Raw genomic sequence first — 19,535 nt, forward strand, 5'->3', positions numbered from 1 at the left:
ACTGATAACTCTGTCACAAGCGCCATTAATCAGTCCAATGCCAACTGCTGGCATTTCATCTGCAAGGTCAATTTTTATACAGAGTTGAACAGTCTGAGTTTCAGATAACCAGGCTCAAGCATTTTTCACAATCGAAGATTATCGATGTATTTTCAAAAGGAATATACATCACCAAGCTAGAAAAATGTTAGCAGATCACCGAGACTTACACATCATCTATATCACTGTAGAGCGTTCATACTTGTTAGATACTACTGTGAAATAAATCTTGCATCTTTGATTTTTTTTTTTGGTGTGTAATTGTCTCATTTGTTAAGTTTTTATAGTAAAGCCTATCCTGAAAACAAAATTCTGAAAACATGTAGAATTTATAAACTGTGTGCAGTCCCACTTGCATAAAATCGAGGGATCTAAAAATCAGTGTGAGCAATGAATTCATACCTATTACTAGGTGAACTTAATAGCCAAGGTGTCAATATGGGTGGTCAAGCCCTCATTTAGACCATTAAAACGAGGTAACCAGACTAGGTGCTCAGCACCTGATCATTCCTATTAAGCTGCATGTGTGTGCTGAGCTCTTGAACACCTAGATGTTAATCAGAACATTTAAGGGTCTAAAGGTAATTCAATAGTTTCACACATCTCCACCCCACCCCCGCAAGCCAAGGAAATTATTTGGATGCAAATTAGTAAGCCACATTTCCACAAGAGAGGATAAAAGCAGTGTAAGATGAAATACAAATCCACAAGACTGTTTGCAGTTGAAAATATAGTAGCACTGTAGCAATTGTCACCTCCTAGTCAAGGCCCACTTCACTGTATGAAATCAAGTGCTCGCGTTGCAAGAGAATTTCAGCTTTTTGAATACAAGTTTCCACTTTTCTGCCAAATTGGCTTTACTACCGGTAACGTTCTTTTTTAGTTACAGGCAAAAGAGTATTTCACCCCATTATACAACATAACAATTACTTAAACTTTGTTGAGCAGATTCCAAGGGAAAGAATTTCCTTTTTGTCTTAGTATTTTAAACGAGGTCCTAACATCATTTTAACAGCAATTCAGAGATCAATAGCAAAACACTGCCATCTTTGGTTCTTGAAACGATTTTTGAAACCACTTTCAACACAAATATACATGTACAAGTGCAAAAACTGCATGGTGTTACACTTAGCTCCAACTCTACTGCAGTTTGAAGTGTTTAAACATCAGGACACAAACATCAATCCTTGGTTGCTCGTAGTCTGTTTCTGTAAGCAGCCAAACCAAATCCACCGTTTCAGCAACTGCTGCTATTCGTTCATAGTATTTTTCCTAAAGCTGCTAAAAGTCTACACTTCCATCCACCTATGCTCCAACAGGCTAGTACAGAAAAAACTGTAGCCACAAATAAATGAGCCATCACTGGATAGATAGAAGAATTTCCAATTACATAGAAAACAAGGAAACTGGCAATTGCATTATATAACCTACTCGGTTCATTTATTTAGATAAATGTAACTGCAATGTGATACAACTTTTTAATTATAGAAGCGTAATAAAAATAAAGCCTTTGTTGCTGCAATCCTGCAGTTGGAATTCCAAACTTATTCCCACTGGGATTTTCCAGCTACTGTTGAGGTGCACTGGTACATGATTTAGCTGCTTCTTTCCTAAAAAAAAATTGCACAAGGATTTCGCCAGTTGGAGAATAAAACAATAGAGAGATCATATTTATTATTCCTCACAGCAAGACTTTAATCTGATTTTTCTCATCCAGCAGTCTCACGTAACCCAAAACCATCTTTCTTGCCTTCCCCACATCATGTGAAACACAGACGAATCTGATTTTGTCATCAGTCTCCATATCCCAGTGCAAAAGCATCTAAACAGAACTCTCTCAGTTCTAGGTAAACTTCTCATATTCTTGTGTGTGCATATACATACACAAATCCAAGAGTTTACCATTTTTGGATAGTTAGAAACAGTTATCAACAGTTAAGTCTTAAATTTAAATTTAACATTTCCCAAAGTTATATGCGCAGAGTTTTCACTGAAGGCTGTAGGTCTGCTGTGTGTCCTTCACTGAAAGCGTTATAAAGAGGGACCGTGGATCCTTTCTGTTTTTGCGGACTGTTACCTTTCCTCTCAGGGCCTCTCCTGCAAAAGTAAAAAGGAAATTACTACGCTTACATTACTGAATCATGCACAGTAACAGCAAAGATGCATTACATACCCTTATGTTGCATGAGAAGCTGTTCCTAATTAATCAGAATTAAACAAGTCTACAAAGGTTTCCTTTACGTTTTCGAAGCTCTAAGCAATGGTCTTGACAACAAACGTAAGTCAAACTAACTGCAGTTAAACCTGGTGAGGTGCTGAGTTATGTCTGATGCTTTACTTTTCAGATGACCCACCCAAAGAGCTGATATGCCAATTATTTTACTTGTGATTGGGGAAAAACACTGTATTCCTTGGATACATTAACTTCTTTGTATCTGGTTGTCCTGGTTTCGGCTGGGATAGAGTTCATTTTCTTCCTAGTAGCTGGCACAGTGCTGTGTTTTGGATTTAGGACGAGAATAATGTTGATAACACACTGATGTTTCAGCTGTGGCTGAGCAGTGCTTACGCTAGTCCAGGACTTTTCAGCTTCCTGTGCCCTGCCGGCGAGAAGCTGGGAGGGGGCACCGCCAGGACAGCTGACCCAAACTGGCCAAAGGGATATTCCATACCATGTGACGTCATGCTCAGTATATAAACTGGGGAAACGTCATGCTCAGTATATAAACGGGGGGGAAGCTGGAGGGGGGGCACAGCCACTGCTCGGGGACTGGCTGGGCATCGGTCAGCGGGTGCTAAGCAATTGCATTGCGCATCACTTGCTTTGTATGTTCTTTTATCATTAGTATTATTTTCCCTTCCTTTTCTGTCCTATTAAATTGTCTTTATCTCAACCCACGAATTTTACTTTTTCCCCCCCAATTCTCTCCCCCATCCCACTGGGGTTGGTGAGCGAACGGCTGTGTAATGTTTAGCTGCCTGCCGGGTTGTTAAACCACAACACTGGTTGAGCTGGATCTGCACATCACTCCTTAGCATTTCCAGTCACATACAAGTCTCAGCTGGACAGGTACTAAGTGCCATTGTACTATTTCCCCCCCATCCCCGAGCTTCAAATACCAACTCATTTTCTCATGAAATGATATAAAAGGTCTTCAAATTCTTGAACATTGATTTCCATCCATGAAGTAAGCAAATTATTAGCAGTAATAAAACAGTATAAAAAAGCAAAATCACTAGTCCACAAAATTTATTATTGCATTATTCCTCTGCTGAGCTCCCTAATTTAAACGCATCACTGCTATCAACTTTGAGTAAAACCAAGTTACCACAAAAACCTACTCCACTTCCTACTGCATATGCCATGCGGTTTATATTTGCACTGCATTTCACTTAAGCTCTAATCAGGTAATGTTTTTGTCTGGCAGGAAACATTAACGCAGAAATCTTCACAGCATTTCAAGTATAGACATTATTAATAACAAGTTTTGTTTTACAGACTGTCAGGCTTTCTTGACCATAACACTTGGCATATGTGTGCTTCAGCTAAAACCAGAGAGAAGGCTTTCACACAGAAGGAAAGAGCTGAGAGACATCTAGAGAGGCACAACTCTCACTTTTGGTGGTACTAAATTTAAGTAAAAGCTTTTGTCCTAGAGAAATTGCAGGCCTTGACATTTCTGTTTAACATTTTGTCCTAGCCTGCGCTGATCAAGCCTGGTTCCATCCCCACAGCAGCTACGGTTCCACAGCACATCAAGTTCTTCCACATTTATTCTTTACATAATACAAAGGTCTGTTCTAGCTTTTAAAAGCACTTTTGGATTCTGAAATAAATGAGGAGAAAAATTAAACCTGCTGTGCCGGCTTAAGAACTTGTGTATACTTTCTAAGAAGAGATGTTTTATTTTTCACACACAAGATAGGAGATTATTTGTGGATCTGTAAATCCAGTTCCATGATCTAACAGTCCATTTTATCGTCATGCGAATGTACTCAATGGATAAGATGTGAAAAGCCTTTATAGGTATGCAACCTTCCAAAACTTTATACAGGACTAAACGAAGGGACAGTGAACCCATTTCTCTATAGGCACAGCTGTTCTTAACTTCTTTTTTCCCCACATCTAAGATCCTTATAATAAGAAGATAGCAGAAAACTAGATCTACAGATATTAGGAGCTCCAGGAACTGATTCATGCTATATAAATTTGAGACAAGACTTATAAGTTTGTATCCATCATGTAAAAGTCACACAAACTGAAATCCATAGCCAATTCCAACTAGTCACAGGATTTACTATTTGCTTATTTGAAAGCTTTATTTAAAAAGTAGTTTTGAGAGATCAAGCTTTCAACAAGGTTCTTGATTTCCAGATACGTAAGGAGCTACTTCAATTAACAATATGAATATTTTTGAGTATTAAGCACAAATTTACTGAGAAGGTGGTACAGGAGGACATTAAAGAGAATTTTGTGTTCTTACTAGTGTTCATCTGCTTCCCCCAACCCCCATTCCACGCCCCAACAAAAAGCCAGCAAAATCCATGTTCCCTGGGCAGTGCCATAAGATTCTTCCAGACTTGTGTGCCTAACTGGGAAGCAGGGGGGTAACAAAAACAAAAGCCTCAGATCTCTGCAGAGCAAAGGCATGGGGTACAATTGCATAAATCTCCCTAAACCATATACAACTGACATTTGGGCTACATCGTCCCCACTTGAAGATTTTAGCTTCACATCTTTAGTTTCATGGAAAGAGAAAAACAACAATCAAGAGGTAAAGAAATGGAAGCAAACTGCAGACTTATTTGCAAATGCAAATTTGTTTGTTGATATAGACATACATGACTGAATGTATTAACGTTACATATGTATGAAAAGATTACTTTTTAAACATCTCAGTGTTTGAAATATTTATACAAACGGCAATTTCAAGTACGTATGTGTGAAGCATGGCTTCCTGATTTTGGCGTCTAGACTAAAAGCCTGAAATCAGAAGGTTATCAACATCTTTAAGTTTAAGGCTTTAAGTAGAAACGGCTAGATTTGTATGTTTTTTTGAACTACCTAAATACTTATAGTGCACTGTGCATCAGAGATTGCTTCAAACTCAGGTTAGCACAGGAATGATTTCAGACTTGTCACATACAAAAATAAACCATAGTTTTGAAAAGAGCTCAGATACAACCTGGAAGCTGAACCCAAATACCTTCAGGTTAGTATTTTATATTTTATTTATTTACAAACAAGTGAAATGCAACGGCCTGGACTGCAGAGAAGCAGAATGGATTTTTAATTTTTAAATCTGACAATGTGTCAAGTTTTTAAATAACACCATATTCATGTTAGAAAAAATAAAACAAAACTTTAAGCCAACAGCATTAACATTTTCAAGTAAGGTATCTGAAATGACGTGCCCCAGCAAGAGACTAATTCTGAAGCTGGAGGACGTTCACCTCCTATAACACGCTGAAGGACTACAAGAATCAGGATATCTTCTTTGGTGGCCTTCAGTCAGATACTCGAAAGGTCAGCTACAGCTCAAACTTTTATGCAATTTACATGTCATTGCAAAAGCTCTGGAATGACAAATTCTGTTCCTATAGCCTGGCTCTGGCTTGATGACCAACATACACATTGCATTCTTTTTATCTTTACGAAACTAGACACTCAGTAAGTATTCTAATATCTGAAGAAAAAAATATCCACAAATAACAGACGTTGCCTCATATTGCAAGGAAATACTACCTATACAGGCTTTTTAGTCTTGTTTTTAGTGAGCTTACTGAGCAGATCTCTCAATTTCATTATGCTTTTGTGAAGATTGCTGCTTGCAGTTACTAGAAAAAACTAATCTCAATTTATTTTCAATCCTTAATAAGACCTGCGATTTAAGTTATATTTGTAAATATTCAGGAAGCCCATTGCTGAGCCATTTCATACCATCCTTTTAAAACCACACGAACTATATCTAAGCAGATGATTCTACTAAACACATTATAGGAGGGCATGATCTCCATCTACAGCAGTAAGTTCTCTGCTACTCTTCCATTAGGCCTCCCTTGCCCCATTCATCTTCATCCCTCACACCAGCCACATCCACCGTTACTACTTTTTTATCTCAGTGGATCCAAAGTATGTCCCGGCTGTTCATTACTTACTGTGCTTTTAGAAGCCATTGTTTGTGTTCTGTTAAAAAGCTGACATTTTCAATATTCTTATTGCAAAAATGAAAACAAATAGCAATTCGAAAATTAAGCCGTTTCAAATTCAGTAAGAATTTTAGCATTCTCCATTTGGCACAATTCTCAGTTGCATCTACAAACAGTAAACTGACATAAGATCCACATTATAAATAATAAATGCAGGACATTTTGTCAAAGGCTGCAGTATAAACGTCAAAGAAAGCTTTTCAACAAGAAAGACTGTGGTACCAATACTGTACAAAAGAAAAAATACATATTCTTTGATAATTTTGTATTTTTTTCATAATTTAACAGTTAGCTGGAGATTGCAATTCCTGTGCAGCTTTATTATTAGGACACAAATGACTGACATAACACAGTGCAATTTGCAAAGAATTGTGAAAATGGTTTCACAGATTATTTAGACAGATTTGCCAGGTAGAAGGACAAGGTAAAGAAAAAAGGGCATTATAGCTTCTCTCCAGCTAGGAAGTTTAACCTAGTTTGAATATACAGATTTTCAGAACTGCTACAAAATGAATTATTTGCTATATTTTAACATTCCATAGCAACAGTTCTTAAAACATTCAGTAAGACTAAAAGAGCCTCTGAGAACTAAAATTCCACAGTTTCAATTAATCCTTACTTCAATGTCACCATTTAAAACATTAGTACAAAGCAATACAATAAATGAAGTAAAAATCTAATTTCATAAATTATAGCTGACTTCATAGAACAGAACCCTCAGATTCTGTTTGTAGAGGCAGTTAATGAAACAAAGCATTCCATTTTTCTCAGCTATTTCTTATGCAGCAACCGCATTAAATCTGCCTTTCTAAACAGTCTTTTCTGAGGGCCGAAGCAAACAACAGCAGTGCAACCAAGTAACAGAGAGGCAGTTCTGAACAATTAATCAATGTCATGTAGATAGAAAATGACTGATGTTTTTTCACCATTCTGCTGTCCTATGAGCTGCCTGGAGGAAGCTGTCTCTGGGACTCAGCTGCATCACCTTGCTCTTATCACGCTCAGTTGAATGCAAGTAAACCACACAGTGCCATTGCAGTTTGATTAGGACAAAACTGAATGCATTACGATTCCCCTCCTGCATTTTTATTATCCCTTGGGGAGTCCTGAAATTTGTCCCCAAAAAGAAAAAAAACACCCAACAAAATAATTCAGCAGAAGTGCTGCGCAAGCTTGCTAGCACAGGAAAAAATGCAACCCAACATCCATACTGACCCACTGCCAAATACACGCCTGATTACATGCTCTATAGTACACCCTATACATGTGCTCTGAACACTCAAAATAGTTAATTTTGGTTCTGACTTTTACCACCAGTGAGACTGTAAGCAATCGTATCTGTGCAATACAATCATACATCGGGCAAGCCTGCAATTTGTGAGCAAAGATACCTCTCAGTGCAAAAGCCCTATTACTAAGAGTGTTTAGGCCAACTAACCCTATTTTTTTCAGTCTATAACTTGATTAATCTGAAAGGATTTGACTGAACCCAAAGATTCTGTCAGTCTCCTGCATACATATCCGTAACATCTACTCAAAGCTCAAAATGATCCACGGAAATGAACTTGTAATGTGAAGAACTACCCCACCTTTCAATACAACTTGGTGCCCCTCCCCCTTTGATTATGAAAAAGGTTGAAAGAGTTACTGAAGGTAGCCAGCAGTCAAGATCTTTCAGGTTTCCTTCTTTTCTTCCTGTGGAAGACCTTTATGAAGCTAACAGCTAGACAAGTAAGAGCACGGTACTCAAAGCATTCTTTACTCTGACCCACATTAAAATTTAAGAACCTTACAAAAGATCTCACTGGAATTGTTTCAAAGACAGCTGCTAGAAAACCGCTGTGGATTTGGGCTAAAGACACCTTGACTACTAAACTGCTGGTCAGAAATATCTTTACAAATTCCCTTCAATAACCACAAGCTTCTAAGTGGTAGTCATACGTGCCTTCACAGTTACACAACAGTAAGCTTTGACACTGCTCTTCACGATAAGGTTGTCCTCACTTGAGGCTGGCAATTCAAACATTAACTAGTTTTCTACTCCAGTTTAGACTAACTGAACCCACTCTTACGCAATGCTGAGGTCTAGCAAGCAACTGAAAAAGCAGCAAGTCTCAAAAGCATTACTCCAGAAGAGCTGGCTAGAAAGTAGTTTCCATATACTGTCTATCTTCTGGAAACGAAAAAGAACAACGGAAGGCAGAAATCATTTGTGATGGGACCAAGAGCATTTCCCTTAAACTCAATAACTTCTCCTTAATCCTCCCGTTCATCTTAAACTGCAGGCACCTGCAGCTGTACACAGACTGCCACCATCCAATGTGGCCACATCTCTCACTGAATCCCCAACCCAATGAGATCCAATAGCAGTTTCTGTACTGAGCAGTAATCACCGCCTTTCGGTATTATCCATCTGATCGGTGACACCGTTCTTCCACCGGCTGGTTACTTTTATAAAGCTAAGCAGCTGTCTGCCAACTCCTTTCTGTTACCATCACTGTTCGCCCTTTTCTGAAACTATGTTGAGGTTCTGTCTTTTCCTTTCACGCCCTGAGTGTATTCTCTGAAGAGGTTTTGTACCAAATTGGCATGTTTCAACTCCCCGAGACAAACTATGATCTAGCCTGCTGCAAAGAAGTCTACACGGCCAGCTGAGTAAGGTAAGACAGCCTTGTATGGCTGCCTAAGATAATGTGCACACACTGCAAGTGACCGAGATTCCCAAGATAGCTCAGGTACCAGAAATACTTGCCACAGGGAATGGTGAAGGCCAGATACGTGGTCCTCCAAAAATGTATAGCTGCAGTAGCCAAACTCACTCACCTAGAACTAGTCTCAATTCACTACTTTTTGTAGTAGAGATCCTAAACTGTATAGAGCCTTGTCCCAATCTTTCTCTCTCAACATTCATGACAAAATTCTGAGAAAACTAGACTGTCATTGCTGTACGAGCCATATCCCCTTGCAGTTGCAGAACTTGCAAAGGGGGCCACATAGAATGGCATAAGAAATCCATCCAAGTTTTCCTGTCTAGATACAGAGCTTCTATTATCTTTCAACGAGAGAAGACAGCCATGGGAAGAGATTCTCTCAATTCAGTGCCTGAAATACATACTTACAGATGTTCCTGAAAAGTCAGCAGGATGATTTTAAACAGCAGATTTCAAAAGATACAGCATAAGACATGCAAGATTTAGTCTGACCTCAAAATTTAAGTTTTAGCAATTACTAGATTTTAAAAGCAAGCATCATTTTTGGAGGTATCACTTGTAAGTAAACAAGTGAGATCGTTCTATAGGCACCATGTTGCAGCTGTAGACAGGCAAAACAGACACTAAAATCTCAATTAGGAACCAAATTATCCAACTGGGATGCACAATATTGAAGTACTTCAGTATAACATCAAAACATTCAGACAGATTAATTGTGCCAGTGTTGTTTTCCTACTTTTAACAAAACTCTCTAGGCAGACAAATTAACATTTTTCAGTTTGTAAATTTACAAACAGCTACCCAATTATGGAAACCTGGGAGTTAAAGACAATCAAGGATTTTACAGGGGCTTAGTCATGTGAGTTCTCTTTCAGTTTTGCTGTGCTAGCCCCTTTTAGCACCATAGAAAAACAAATCAAGGTTTTATTTCCACGGCAAGGCAATATCAAGAACACAAAATGCCGACAATATGTTGTTTTATTGCTAATAGAATTTGCTTGCCTACAGATCTGGGTTTCAACTTAATGCACTGTTACTGAAAAGATTCTGTGGGCCCTTTAAAATAATTTTTGTAAGCATTTTATTCATTTAGTAAATACTTGAGACAACCAAATGAGAATGATATTCTGTATATAATTTTTTGTTTATGAAACTTAGCAGGAATATTTCAACGAAAGGAAAAAACCTCATGTTTGGACCATTAATAAGAAAGAGATACTGCTTTGGCATCTCAATTTCAATTTTCAAAATAAAGACATTCTCAAGCTATTAAAAGGGCTGCTAAGTGAAGCCTTGTACTCCGCAGGGAGTCCACAATACAAAGTCTTTTGTCTGAGAAAACCCAGTTTTTCTGGCAATAAAATATCACTTGGCTTCTTTCTCCAGTTTCTTTAATTTTACTGCATGCTAAGGAATTAAAGCATTTCCAACACGCTGATGCTATTTTGTTTTACTTCATAGTGCATCAGCTTCAGGTCTCTCATCACAATCTGTGAGGAGGAAAGCTAGCTTTTCAGAATATATTAGTAGTAAGAGACTCTCCCCCACTCACACATTAAATCTAAACCAAATCAAGAGAAATTATCCATTAAAACTATATACAAAGCTGTCTACCACAGTTGGGTATCAAGCCGAAATTCAGTGCCAAATCAGAAGTATTAATTAGGTGTAACTTTTATTGCCTCACTCTCCAGATCTTTGGACCTAGATTAAACCTCTCCTATTTCACCTCAGAGAATTTGCAAACATTGCACACCTAGCGCAGGCTACGGCAGGAATGGCAAAGGAGGGAGGATTAGTTGCAAGCCCCATCCTTCGGCTTGTAATGGCTTGATTCTGTTATCGCTGGAATACAGATCAAAACATTCAGTCTCTTTCATGGCTGAGAAAGTAGATCTATTTTTAGAACAAATAACCTGGCATCAAACAGCTGAGAAAATTAGCTAGTTCACACTGCAGACCAAAACTATTTTGCCATGGCATAAAGCAGCCTTTTCCTGTTAAATACCCAACACATTCAGATACCTGTAAGCTCAACCTCTTTTACAGAGCAAATCCAAGTACAGTCAGTGCTTTATAACCACTTTAGGCATATCCCCAAAAAGCTATAAAGCATCTGATAGCGACTTTAAGTCAGCCTTACTATTTTTACTCAGAATTAGAGATCTGAGGGAACCATTTTTCTTTACTGGGAGGAAAAAAAAAACACCCACCGCCCTGTCTGAAAGATGCTTTCAAAACAGGAAAACATTTTAAATGCATTTTATACCACCAAATTCCTCTTTCACAACCTATTAAAATAGTAAAAGCAAATGCCACCATGGGTACACTGGTCACATTATTGCAAGATTCAAATCATATTATTTCTATTTATTTTCCAATATTTACTAAGAAAAGAGCTTGTCCTCAATACATTTAGTCACAAGTGGGTCGTCTTTGGTGTGTCTCCCAGTACCATATACACATTTCTTATTCTAAGAATTTATACAGAGGATTGATGAATATTGGTAGGCACAGGGATGGACATAAAGGCTGAAGCCTTCAAATGATGCAAGTGTGTTTAATCTATTTCTTTCTTTTTTTTTTTTATACCACTTAACTTGCATTGAGGTAAGTCCATGTGAAGACAAAAAAAATTCCCCAAAAGCTAAGGACACTTGGAGTGGAGTTCAATTCAACACACCAGGCAGACACAATGCATGGTAAAATGGTACAAGCAGTGCTAATTCATTAACAAGTGACAGATGAGAAACAGCTGGAAGTGCAACTTTACATATACTGCAAAAGAAGTTTAAGCAGTTTGTTTAGCTGGTAAAATGGAAAGTGAAAGACCAAAGAAATCAAAGAATATGGTTAACCACAAATTACCAAGATATTTAAGTCACTATTTTTACAAAGAAAAAAAACCAGTATGAAAAAATGGAAGATAGTGAAATCTGTACTTATATTAACATGTCTTGAGGAAAAAAGATATTTGGAACAATTAAGGAGAAGAATCAGAGAGAATGTTTTTTCAAAAAGATTACCTAAATTAAGCAACATTCCTATGTTAAGTATCAGGAAACACCTTCTGCCCTGATGGGCTTATGTCATCCATGAACAACAAATATCCCACAGAAATTAACACTGGGATTACAAAGGAAAAGGAAATTATATCATGAGTTTCTCTCAGAACCTTCTCTAACACTAAAAATAACAGGTAGAGAATCCTAGATTGAAGTGGTAATTTTATGTAACATATAAAAACAGACAGAATGGGTAAAAGGATGGGAAAGGGGAACTTTAATTACGAAGAGAAGGAGACAAAGAAACGAGAAGCATAGCTGTTACAAGATCTGTTACGGGAATAATTTTAAGCAATATGAGCTAATAAAGAGAAAGGAAGGAGTTGCGGCAAAAGTGATCTTGAAGGTCAACTAGGTTGTGTTCACTGCTTCAAAGCACACTGTTTCTGCGGTTGTCTTCAGAAAGTCACCGCACCTAGACTAGAATTCTAGAGCCAGGCACACCTCCCAGTAATATCAGGCATTTGATAAATGTCAAATGATCTATGTAATATTAAATAATGTGCATATTCTGACAAATGTCATTGCACTTAGAAAAATTTCACTTCACACTCTATGACATTGAAATGTAATGAGTTGCAGCAGGGAGACCTTAGCCAGCCTTGTCTAGAAAGAGAAACTGAACAGGACGGAAGCCAAGTACAAATGCTCCAATGCATATGTGCATCCCAAGAAGTGACAGGATGTAAGAACACGAAATAAAAATTACTTAAGAATATAAAGTCAAAGCATGAAAGAGAAATGATTTGTCAGATAACACAGACCATAGTGCCTTTAGGAAAGGAGCTCCTGGTAAAAAGTTGTCATGGCTGATAGCTGGAAGAGGCAACTGCAAAAGCGGTTTAAATGAGTGCACGTGCTGCTTTCACCATTGACATTCATAATTAGGTCTGTTAAGAGAGAAAATATTCCATCTACATCAAGACTTCTCCATAGCATCTCTAAGCCTCTTGACCTCAGTTTCTTTTGCAGCATCCACATCAGTTTTTGTACGCTTTCCCCCCACATGTCTGGTCTATTTATAAACTGTTCAGGTCGGGGCCACGTATTACCATGAGTGTATTAACAGACCTGCAGAAATGAGCCCCATTCCGAGGTTCTTCCCTTGGTCCTGCTAGTTCGTAAAGAAAAATGGCCCTCAAAGATGACTAGTTCACCATTGGGTAAGAGTTCAACAGTGGTGAGTAAATATCTAGTGGTTAAGTGGACAAAAATAAAAAATAATAAACAGCATAAAAATATAAACTACTTTATTTCCTTTGATTATAAAAAGACTAGGAGAGTCTGAAAGAAAGTGCAGTTCTACAGGAATAAGAGGGCAAGACTTATCATTCTTGCCCTGTTGTATGTCCATCCTCTTGCATGACTACCCTGTGACTATTGCGGACATATTTCTGTGTCCATAAAGCAAGGAATATTTGACTACTTGCATAGAAATGTATTTTCAAGACTTACCAAATAGAACTAATTAAAACCACTAAGAAGCATCACTTTAGTCTTCAAAACCTTACTTCAACAATTTATCATCTGAATTTTGGGTTATCCCCGATGACAACAAAAGCCTTTTTAATTGCATCAAATTCAAGGTGAAACATATTAGGTACTTAGCCATTTTATAAAAATTTACGGTCTATCAAAATAACATCTTCCGTACTTCAACGGATCCAGTTCATGGCTGTGAGTTCTTTGAAACTGTTTTCAATTTACACAGTAATCCCACAGTGCCAGGTACAACAGCCATGCATATATTCATGATTCATTTAACAAATACAGCATAGTTCAGGAGCGCTGCAGAAATCCTGTGCAATCACTTGACAAATATGATACTTATGAACATTAGTAATGTTAAAACTAAAAGAACGTTAATAGCAGTGTTCTGGTCTTACATTTTCCTGCCTCAGAAATGTTTTGATACACAAGTTTTCTCATCAAAATTACAATACGGAGCTAAGTAAGTATAAGGCATATGCCCACTCACATATACATATGCAGACATATATATATATTTTACATTAATTTTGTAGAATATAGATAGGTATTTCCCAGTGCTTTGCTTAGACAAAAAAATTTCTTTAACAGCACCTGAAAGATTTATTTACTAGGTCTTTTTAACACTTACATCATTCTTTAGGTATTTAAGATTTAAATTTAATGATAACAGCAGTGTAACACAACCATTGTTGCACCACAACTGAATTTAAATATACCTGCTTCTACAGGAATTGGTTTCTCCAGGAGAAAAACTGTCTGTTTCCAGTGTGTTTTGGTACACTGGGGACCAGTTGAAAACAAGACCTGCAATGGAAGAGTTCAAGAGTTTGATTAAGAACAACATTTTTGATAACACACTACATCAATCAATTACCAAACACACATGCACATGAAGTGCTTGCTACAGCAAAACAGGCTCACTGCCAAACACCTTGAGGCAGAATAAAGTATAAACCCACCCTTATCTCTCAAAGACATTTTTAAATGCACAGCCCCAAATACTCACCTTGTTGTGACAGTTCTTCTCAAAAAATATATCAAAATAACCAGCAACTGCCTATAAAAAAAAGGAAAATGCAAATATGATAAAGGAATAATAGTGACACTCAAGAAAAAGCCTATCATGAACATATACGTTTATTGGGATTTCTACTCCTTGTCAAGCCTTTACTAACAGGAACAACCTTAGATTTATGCCTTCAAGCATATTAGAAATCCTAAACCAAAAAATAAGCTGTCATCACAACTCCTTGGTTCTACTTGAGAATATTCAGCCCACTATAACTGCATTTTACTACATATTGAATTTCAGCCCGAGTTTCCAAAATAACCCACGCACCCTAACTGCAACTAGAATTACATGAGAGAAAACAGCCTTTCAGATTTGCAAACCCACAAGCATAAAATTCAGTCCTTGCCCCCTACGGCTCCCACGACCCTCAATAAATACACAGACAGTACGAGGGATTCGGCATAACGTGTTTGCTCTTTGTGTAGCTTAACACTGTTTTCCACAAAAGCTCCCTGTGAACAGAGGCAGAGCATAACCAGGCAGGGAATATTTTTCTTCCTCTACTACACACACAGATAAGGAAAAAGATTCACAAATGCCTCATTGCTGGCCTTTTCAGCAGTTAATAGTTTCTAGTAGTAACTCTCCATAGGATTCCTCGGAACACTACTTCTGTCCCTGCTGCCATCCTACTCCTAACCTCAAAGAGCCTCTCTCTTCAGTGCATAATTCATTAGTGGGACTCTTCTTCCAGCTTGAAGAGGAAAATAAATACAAAGTGTCCGCACACAAAACAGTATACCAACACTATTAGTTACACAGTCTGTTAACACCGGCTTGCTTTTTTGAAAAAAAAAAAAAGCCTTGTGAGAGTCCCAGAAATTCAAAGCATTCAAATAAAGAACTGGAAGATGCTAATAAAAAGACCATCCACTCCACAGTTTCACCGCTGAAATCCTGTCCGTGCTCACCTTTATTTGCTTTCTACTCTCTCCTACAAAAAGGCTACAGCAAATCAGACCGTGGGCCCAAGGCAGTTATGCTTTTCTGTTGTATGTCAGCCTGAAGAAATGACCCAGAATAGAGCTTTTGAGTAACCAACTACAGCAGCTGGGGACTCTCTATCCCTGTGACAGCAGGAAGGGATTCTCCCCACGGCAGCTATAGTACATTCAAAGAAGATAAGGACCAATTCAACAATGGCAAACCTGTTGCATGAAAACTCACTGCTAACAACTGATTATAACCTTCCTCTCACAGCACCAGTATTTTTCTCCTACTCTAAGTCTAGGAAACTGGTTGTTCTGAATAGTTACAAAGGACAAGTTCTGTAGCATGCCCTTCATATTGACTCAGAGATAGACTGTGAAGTCTAGAAGTGAAGGAAAAAAAGTCGTCAAACATGCCTGCAAAATTGAGGTAACATACTGAATGGCATAGGGCTTTATCATTATGAAGTATGTAATCTGAATGATAGCTAAACCATTCTGGTATTGTTCCTCTCTAGTCTAAATCCAGAACAGATTTCACCAACAAGGTGGAGAACACAATGTGTTAAAGCAAGGAAGCCTACGTTAAAGTACCTGTGTTAGCTTCTCAGCTATGGGCACTCCAGAGAAGCCCAGCAAGTTCCAAACTCCGATGTGGGCAAATATTCTTAAAAAATGAACCACGGAGACACTGAAGGAGCTTTGTGACAATTGAGCACCAGATGTTGCAAACGGTCACTCTTCCATCCCTTAAGTCCTATCACTCAATGCTGAAAATCTCATTCCCAAGTGAATTACAGCCTTGTGTCTAACATACCTTTTTCAGTAAAGATTGAGAAGGTTTTGACAAAGCTTTATTGACCCATCAGATTACTTTTATTGATGCACAATTTTTTTCTGGACATTAGTCAGAGATCTAAGTCATAAAAAAATTTTTCAATCATCAGGTCAATACTGTTGATACGCTTACAAATAAGACCTAGGATATGACTACTAGAGAAAGGAAAACAAGGTTGCGACAACAAAAATACATTAAGAATTGAGGGGGGAAAAAAATTAGCTTCCAGAGAAAATGAGACATCAAGCTACATTTTGGACCAGAAAGCTAAAAGCTCCAAGCAGACATACCATAGCTAAGGTGGATGCAATTATCTGTACACTTGGTAGCAAGAAGTAACAGAAACACCTTACATGCTACCCTGAGAAAACATCCCCAGATTGGCATTTTTTTTTAGAATCAAGTTCAGGCTGAAAAGAAACTGCAGTTACAAGCAAAGAAACTGTCCCCTGCTATTTGCTGCCTCCTGTGCTCAGGGAAACGGGATTTGTACACCTTCTGTAAATGACTAGGATAAATAACCGCCTTATTCCTTACAGTATCATCGGTTTCCCTAACTGAAACAACCTGACACACTGACTTTGACTACCTAAATCAAGAGGTAGTAGCAGTAATTATTACACATCAAAAGACCACCACCTTATGTAGAGCTCCAAGGACTACAGAGAACAAGAGCTCTACACTGAACCATTAAATTTTTTATGTTCTAAAATGGATATACATCCTTCAATATTGATACTGAAATAATTGTTGAGCTGAAAGAAGAAAAATACAGAAAAATATTCTAACAAAATAAATTCCTCAAGTCCCTAAGGATAAGCTCCTGTGAACAGCTTCAGGCATTCCCCCAAATTGCTCAAAATTTGGTCAGTTAAAACTGGGCAGGGAGGACACCCCAAAACCAAAACACCCACTCTCTGGTGAGCTATGTCAACAAGCAACCCCAGTCCTGCAAAGCTAAATAGAAGTTATATGCTTAAATACATACAGGAGAGAGTTTGAACGATGTTTTGAAAACTAACTGTAAGAGCATATATTGCAGTTCAGAAATCTAATGAGTATCTTTTATTAATACATTTTTAAAGCGTTTTTGAGCCAAATAAAAAAAAACAACACACACACTTGGTTTGACGATTTTTCTTTGTGAAATTAGTTACAGCTGCGTAATTTGTTTTTAATAAACATTTTTTGGCAACCTGCCATCATTTACCGACAGCACGTTTAATCTTCAGATAGAAATCTCTCCCCTTGTATTTTAAATCTTTGGGAAAACAAAAAGTCTAATACCAAACCCAGTAGTTACTGACCAGCTGCAAAATTTGTTTAATATTCACTACGGCAGCTATTCTACAAGCCAATTACAGTTGAGGAAATACAGAAAGCAAAAATGCACAGATTAAATATATCCCACTTTGATGCACACAGCCCGTGGCTTACCCTGTAAAACAAGAAACCAAACCAGAAGTTTAAACCTGCTATTCAACAGAAGTAGTTATTTGCATATACCTAGGTAATAAACGTAAGGTCAAGTCCACCCTAAAGCCTTCCAGTAACTCCAGACTAAATTAACTACCTTCTTCCTTTCCTCTTCATTTCACATGGAAGATTGCATGTGCTAGATTGCATGTGTTCCCCTGCCAATAACATAGCACTTTAAAAGGCATTCAATTTATCCAAATTATACATTATTTTCATGAAGTAAATTCAGTTTTATTTCTCAACAGACACGTTACAGGAATTATTAAATTCACCAGCTCTTCTCAAGAAAAGGGTTGTTCCATATGGTCCTCTATAGCATATGTACATTTATATGCTCATCCAAACACTACGCTATGCTTACATTTTTTAAATATACTGTCGCCTTTTTAAGATCTTTCTGCTTTTGAGCTGTTTTGTCATTTGATCTGCCCCAGACCTACAGGATCTCAAGCTACCTACATAGATACCTACAATCGCATTAAAACAAGCACATCTGGCCTTCCTAAAACCCGCCAGACAATTTTGTAAAACAAGAAAAGCAATCAGTAAGGACAGTCATAATGAGTTTCAAGGCTGAGATGGTCCTGGGCCTATATTAAACTGCTAAGTAGTTAGCTACTGATACTGTTTTCTCGGCTTCCTTTAACAATTCATACCACCCATTCCAAAACATCTGTGTATGAAACCAATTGTTCAATTAAAAGTTTTATCAAAAGAAATAGGCTGGGCTTCTTCTATGCTAAAATACAAGGAGGGCATGCAGGATCTCAGCATAGCTCTAAAACCTTTTTGTAGAAAGCAAGCAAGCAAGGAAGGAACCCAAGAGAAAGGAAAGCCTCAAATTTACAGTTAGTCTAGAAAACCTTAGTCTAAAGAGTGGGTGGGCCTATGTCAAAGACGAACCTTGTTCTTTACACCCAATTTAATGATTTCTTCATACCAAAAAAAGAAGTTGACTGCTTCTTACAACTACCCAATCTTTCCTTTAAGCAATCTAGGAATTCAAAGAATAGACCATTATAGCCTTACTATGATGGTCTAGTTTTATTCATCTAGCACAGAATTAATAATAAATGTTAACAATTAATTCCTACCATGACATTTTAAATCCAGAGTGTATCTTTTTTCGTTACAGCTCAATTTTATAAATCTTTTCATGTTCAAAGTAGTCAGCTATTCTAGGACCAGCAAAACATTTAATTTTCAAAAAACTCGGCCAATGACACTATCTCTAATACAGAAAGAAAGTTTTCTTTGCCATGTCAAAGGCTTTAGTAAAGCCTTTGACACCATTTTCTACAGCATCCTCCTGGAGACACTGGCTGCTCATGGCTTGGACGGGCATACTCTTAGCTGGGTAAAAAACTGGCTGGATGGCCGGGCCCAAAGAGTTGTGGTGAATCGAGCTAAATCCAGTTGGCAGCTGGTCACAAGTGGTGTTCCCCAGGGCTCAGTATTGGGGCCAGTTCTGTTTAATATCTTTATCAATGATCTCGATGAGGGGATCGAGTGCACCCTGATCAGTAAGTTTGCAGACAACACCAAGTTGGGCGGCAGTGTTGATCTGCTCGAGGGTAGGAAGGCTCTGCAGAGGGACCTGGACAGGCTGGATCAACGGGCTGAGGCCAATTTTATGAGGTTCAACAAGGCTGAGTGTCAGGTCCTGCACTTGGGTCACAACAACCCCATGCAACACTACAG

The 19,535-nt window shown here is 38.0% G+C and overlaps 1 protein-coding gene across 1 annotated transcript in view; it reads right to left on the reverse strand.

Annotated features, from left to right (window-relative positions):
- Positions 1-1,454: 1,454 nt before the first annotated feature.
- PRMT3 (protein arginine methyltransferase 3) overlaps positions 1,455-19,535 on the reverse strand; it is a 172,841-nt gene continuing 154,760 nt past the window's right edge. The window contains exons 15-17 of the mRNA XM_009334587.1: positions 14,523-14,573; positions 14,233-14,320; positions 1,455-2,136 (exon numbers count right to left, since the gene is read on the reverse strand). Coding sequence (XP_009332862.1) covers positions 2,027-2,136; positions 14,233-14,320; positions 14,523-14,573 — 249 coding nt within the window. The 3' untranslated portion in view covers positions 1,455-2,026. The remainder of the gene's footprint in view (positions 2,137-14,232; positions 14,321-14,522; positions 14,574-19,535) is intronic.

Source organism: Pygoscelis adeliae, unplaced genomic scaffold, assembly GCF_000699105.1.
Source record: "Pygoscelis adeliae isolate BGI_AS28 unplaced genomic scaffold, ASM69910v1 Scaffold171, whole genome shotgun sequence".
NCBI lineage: Eukaryota > Metazoa > Chordata > Aves > Sphenisciformes > Spheniscidae > Pygoscelis > Pygoscelis adeliae.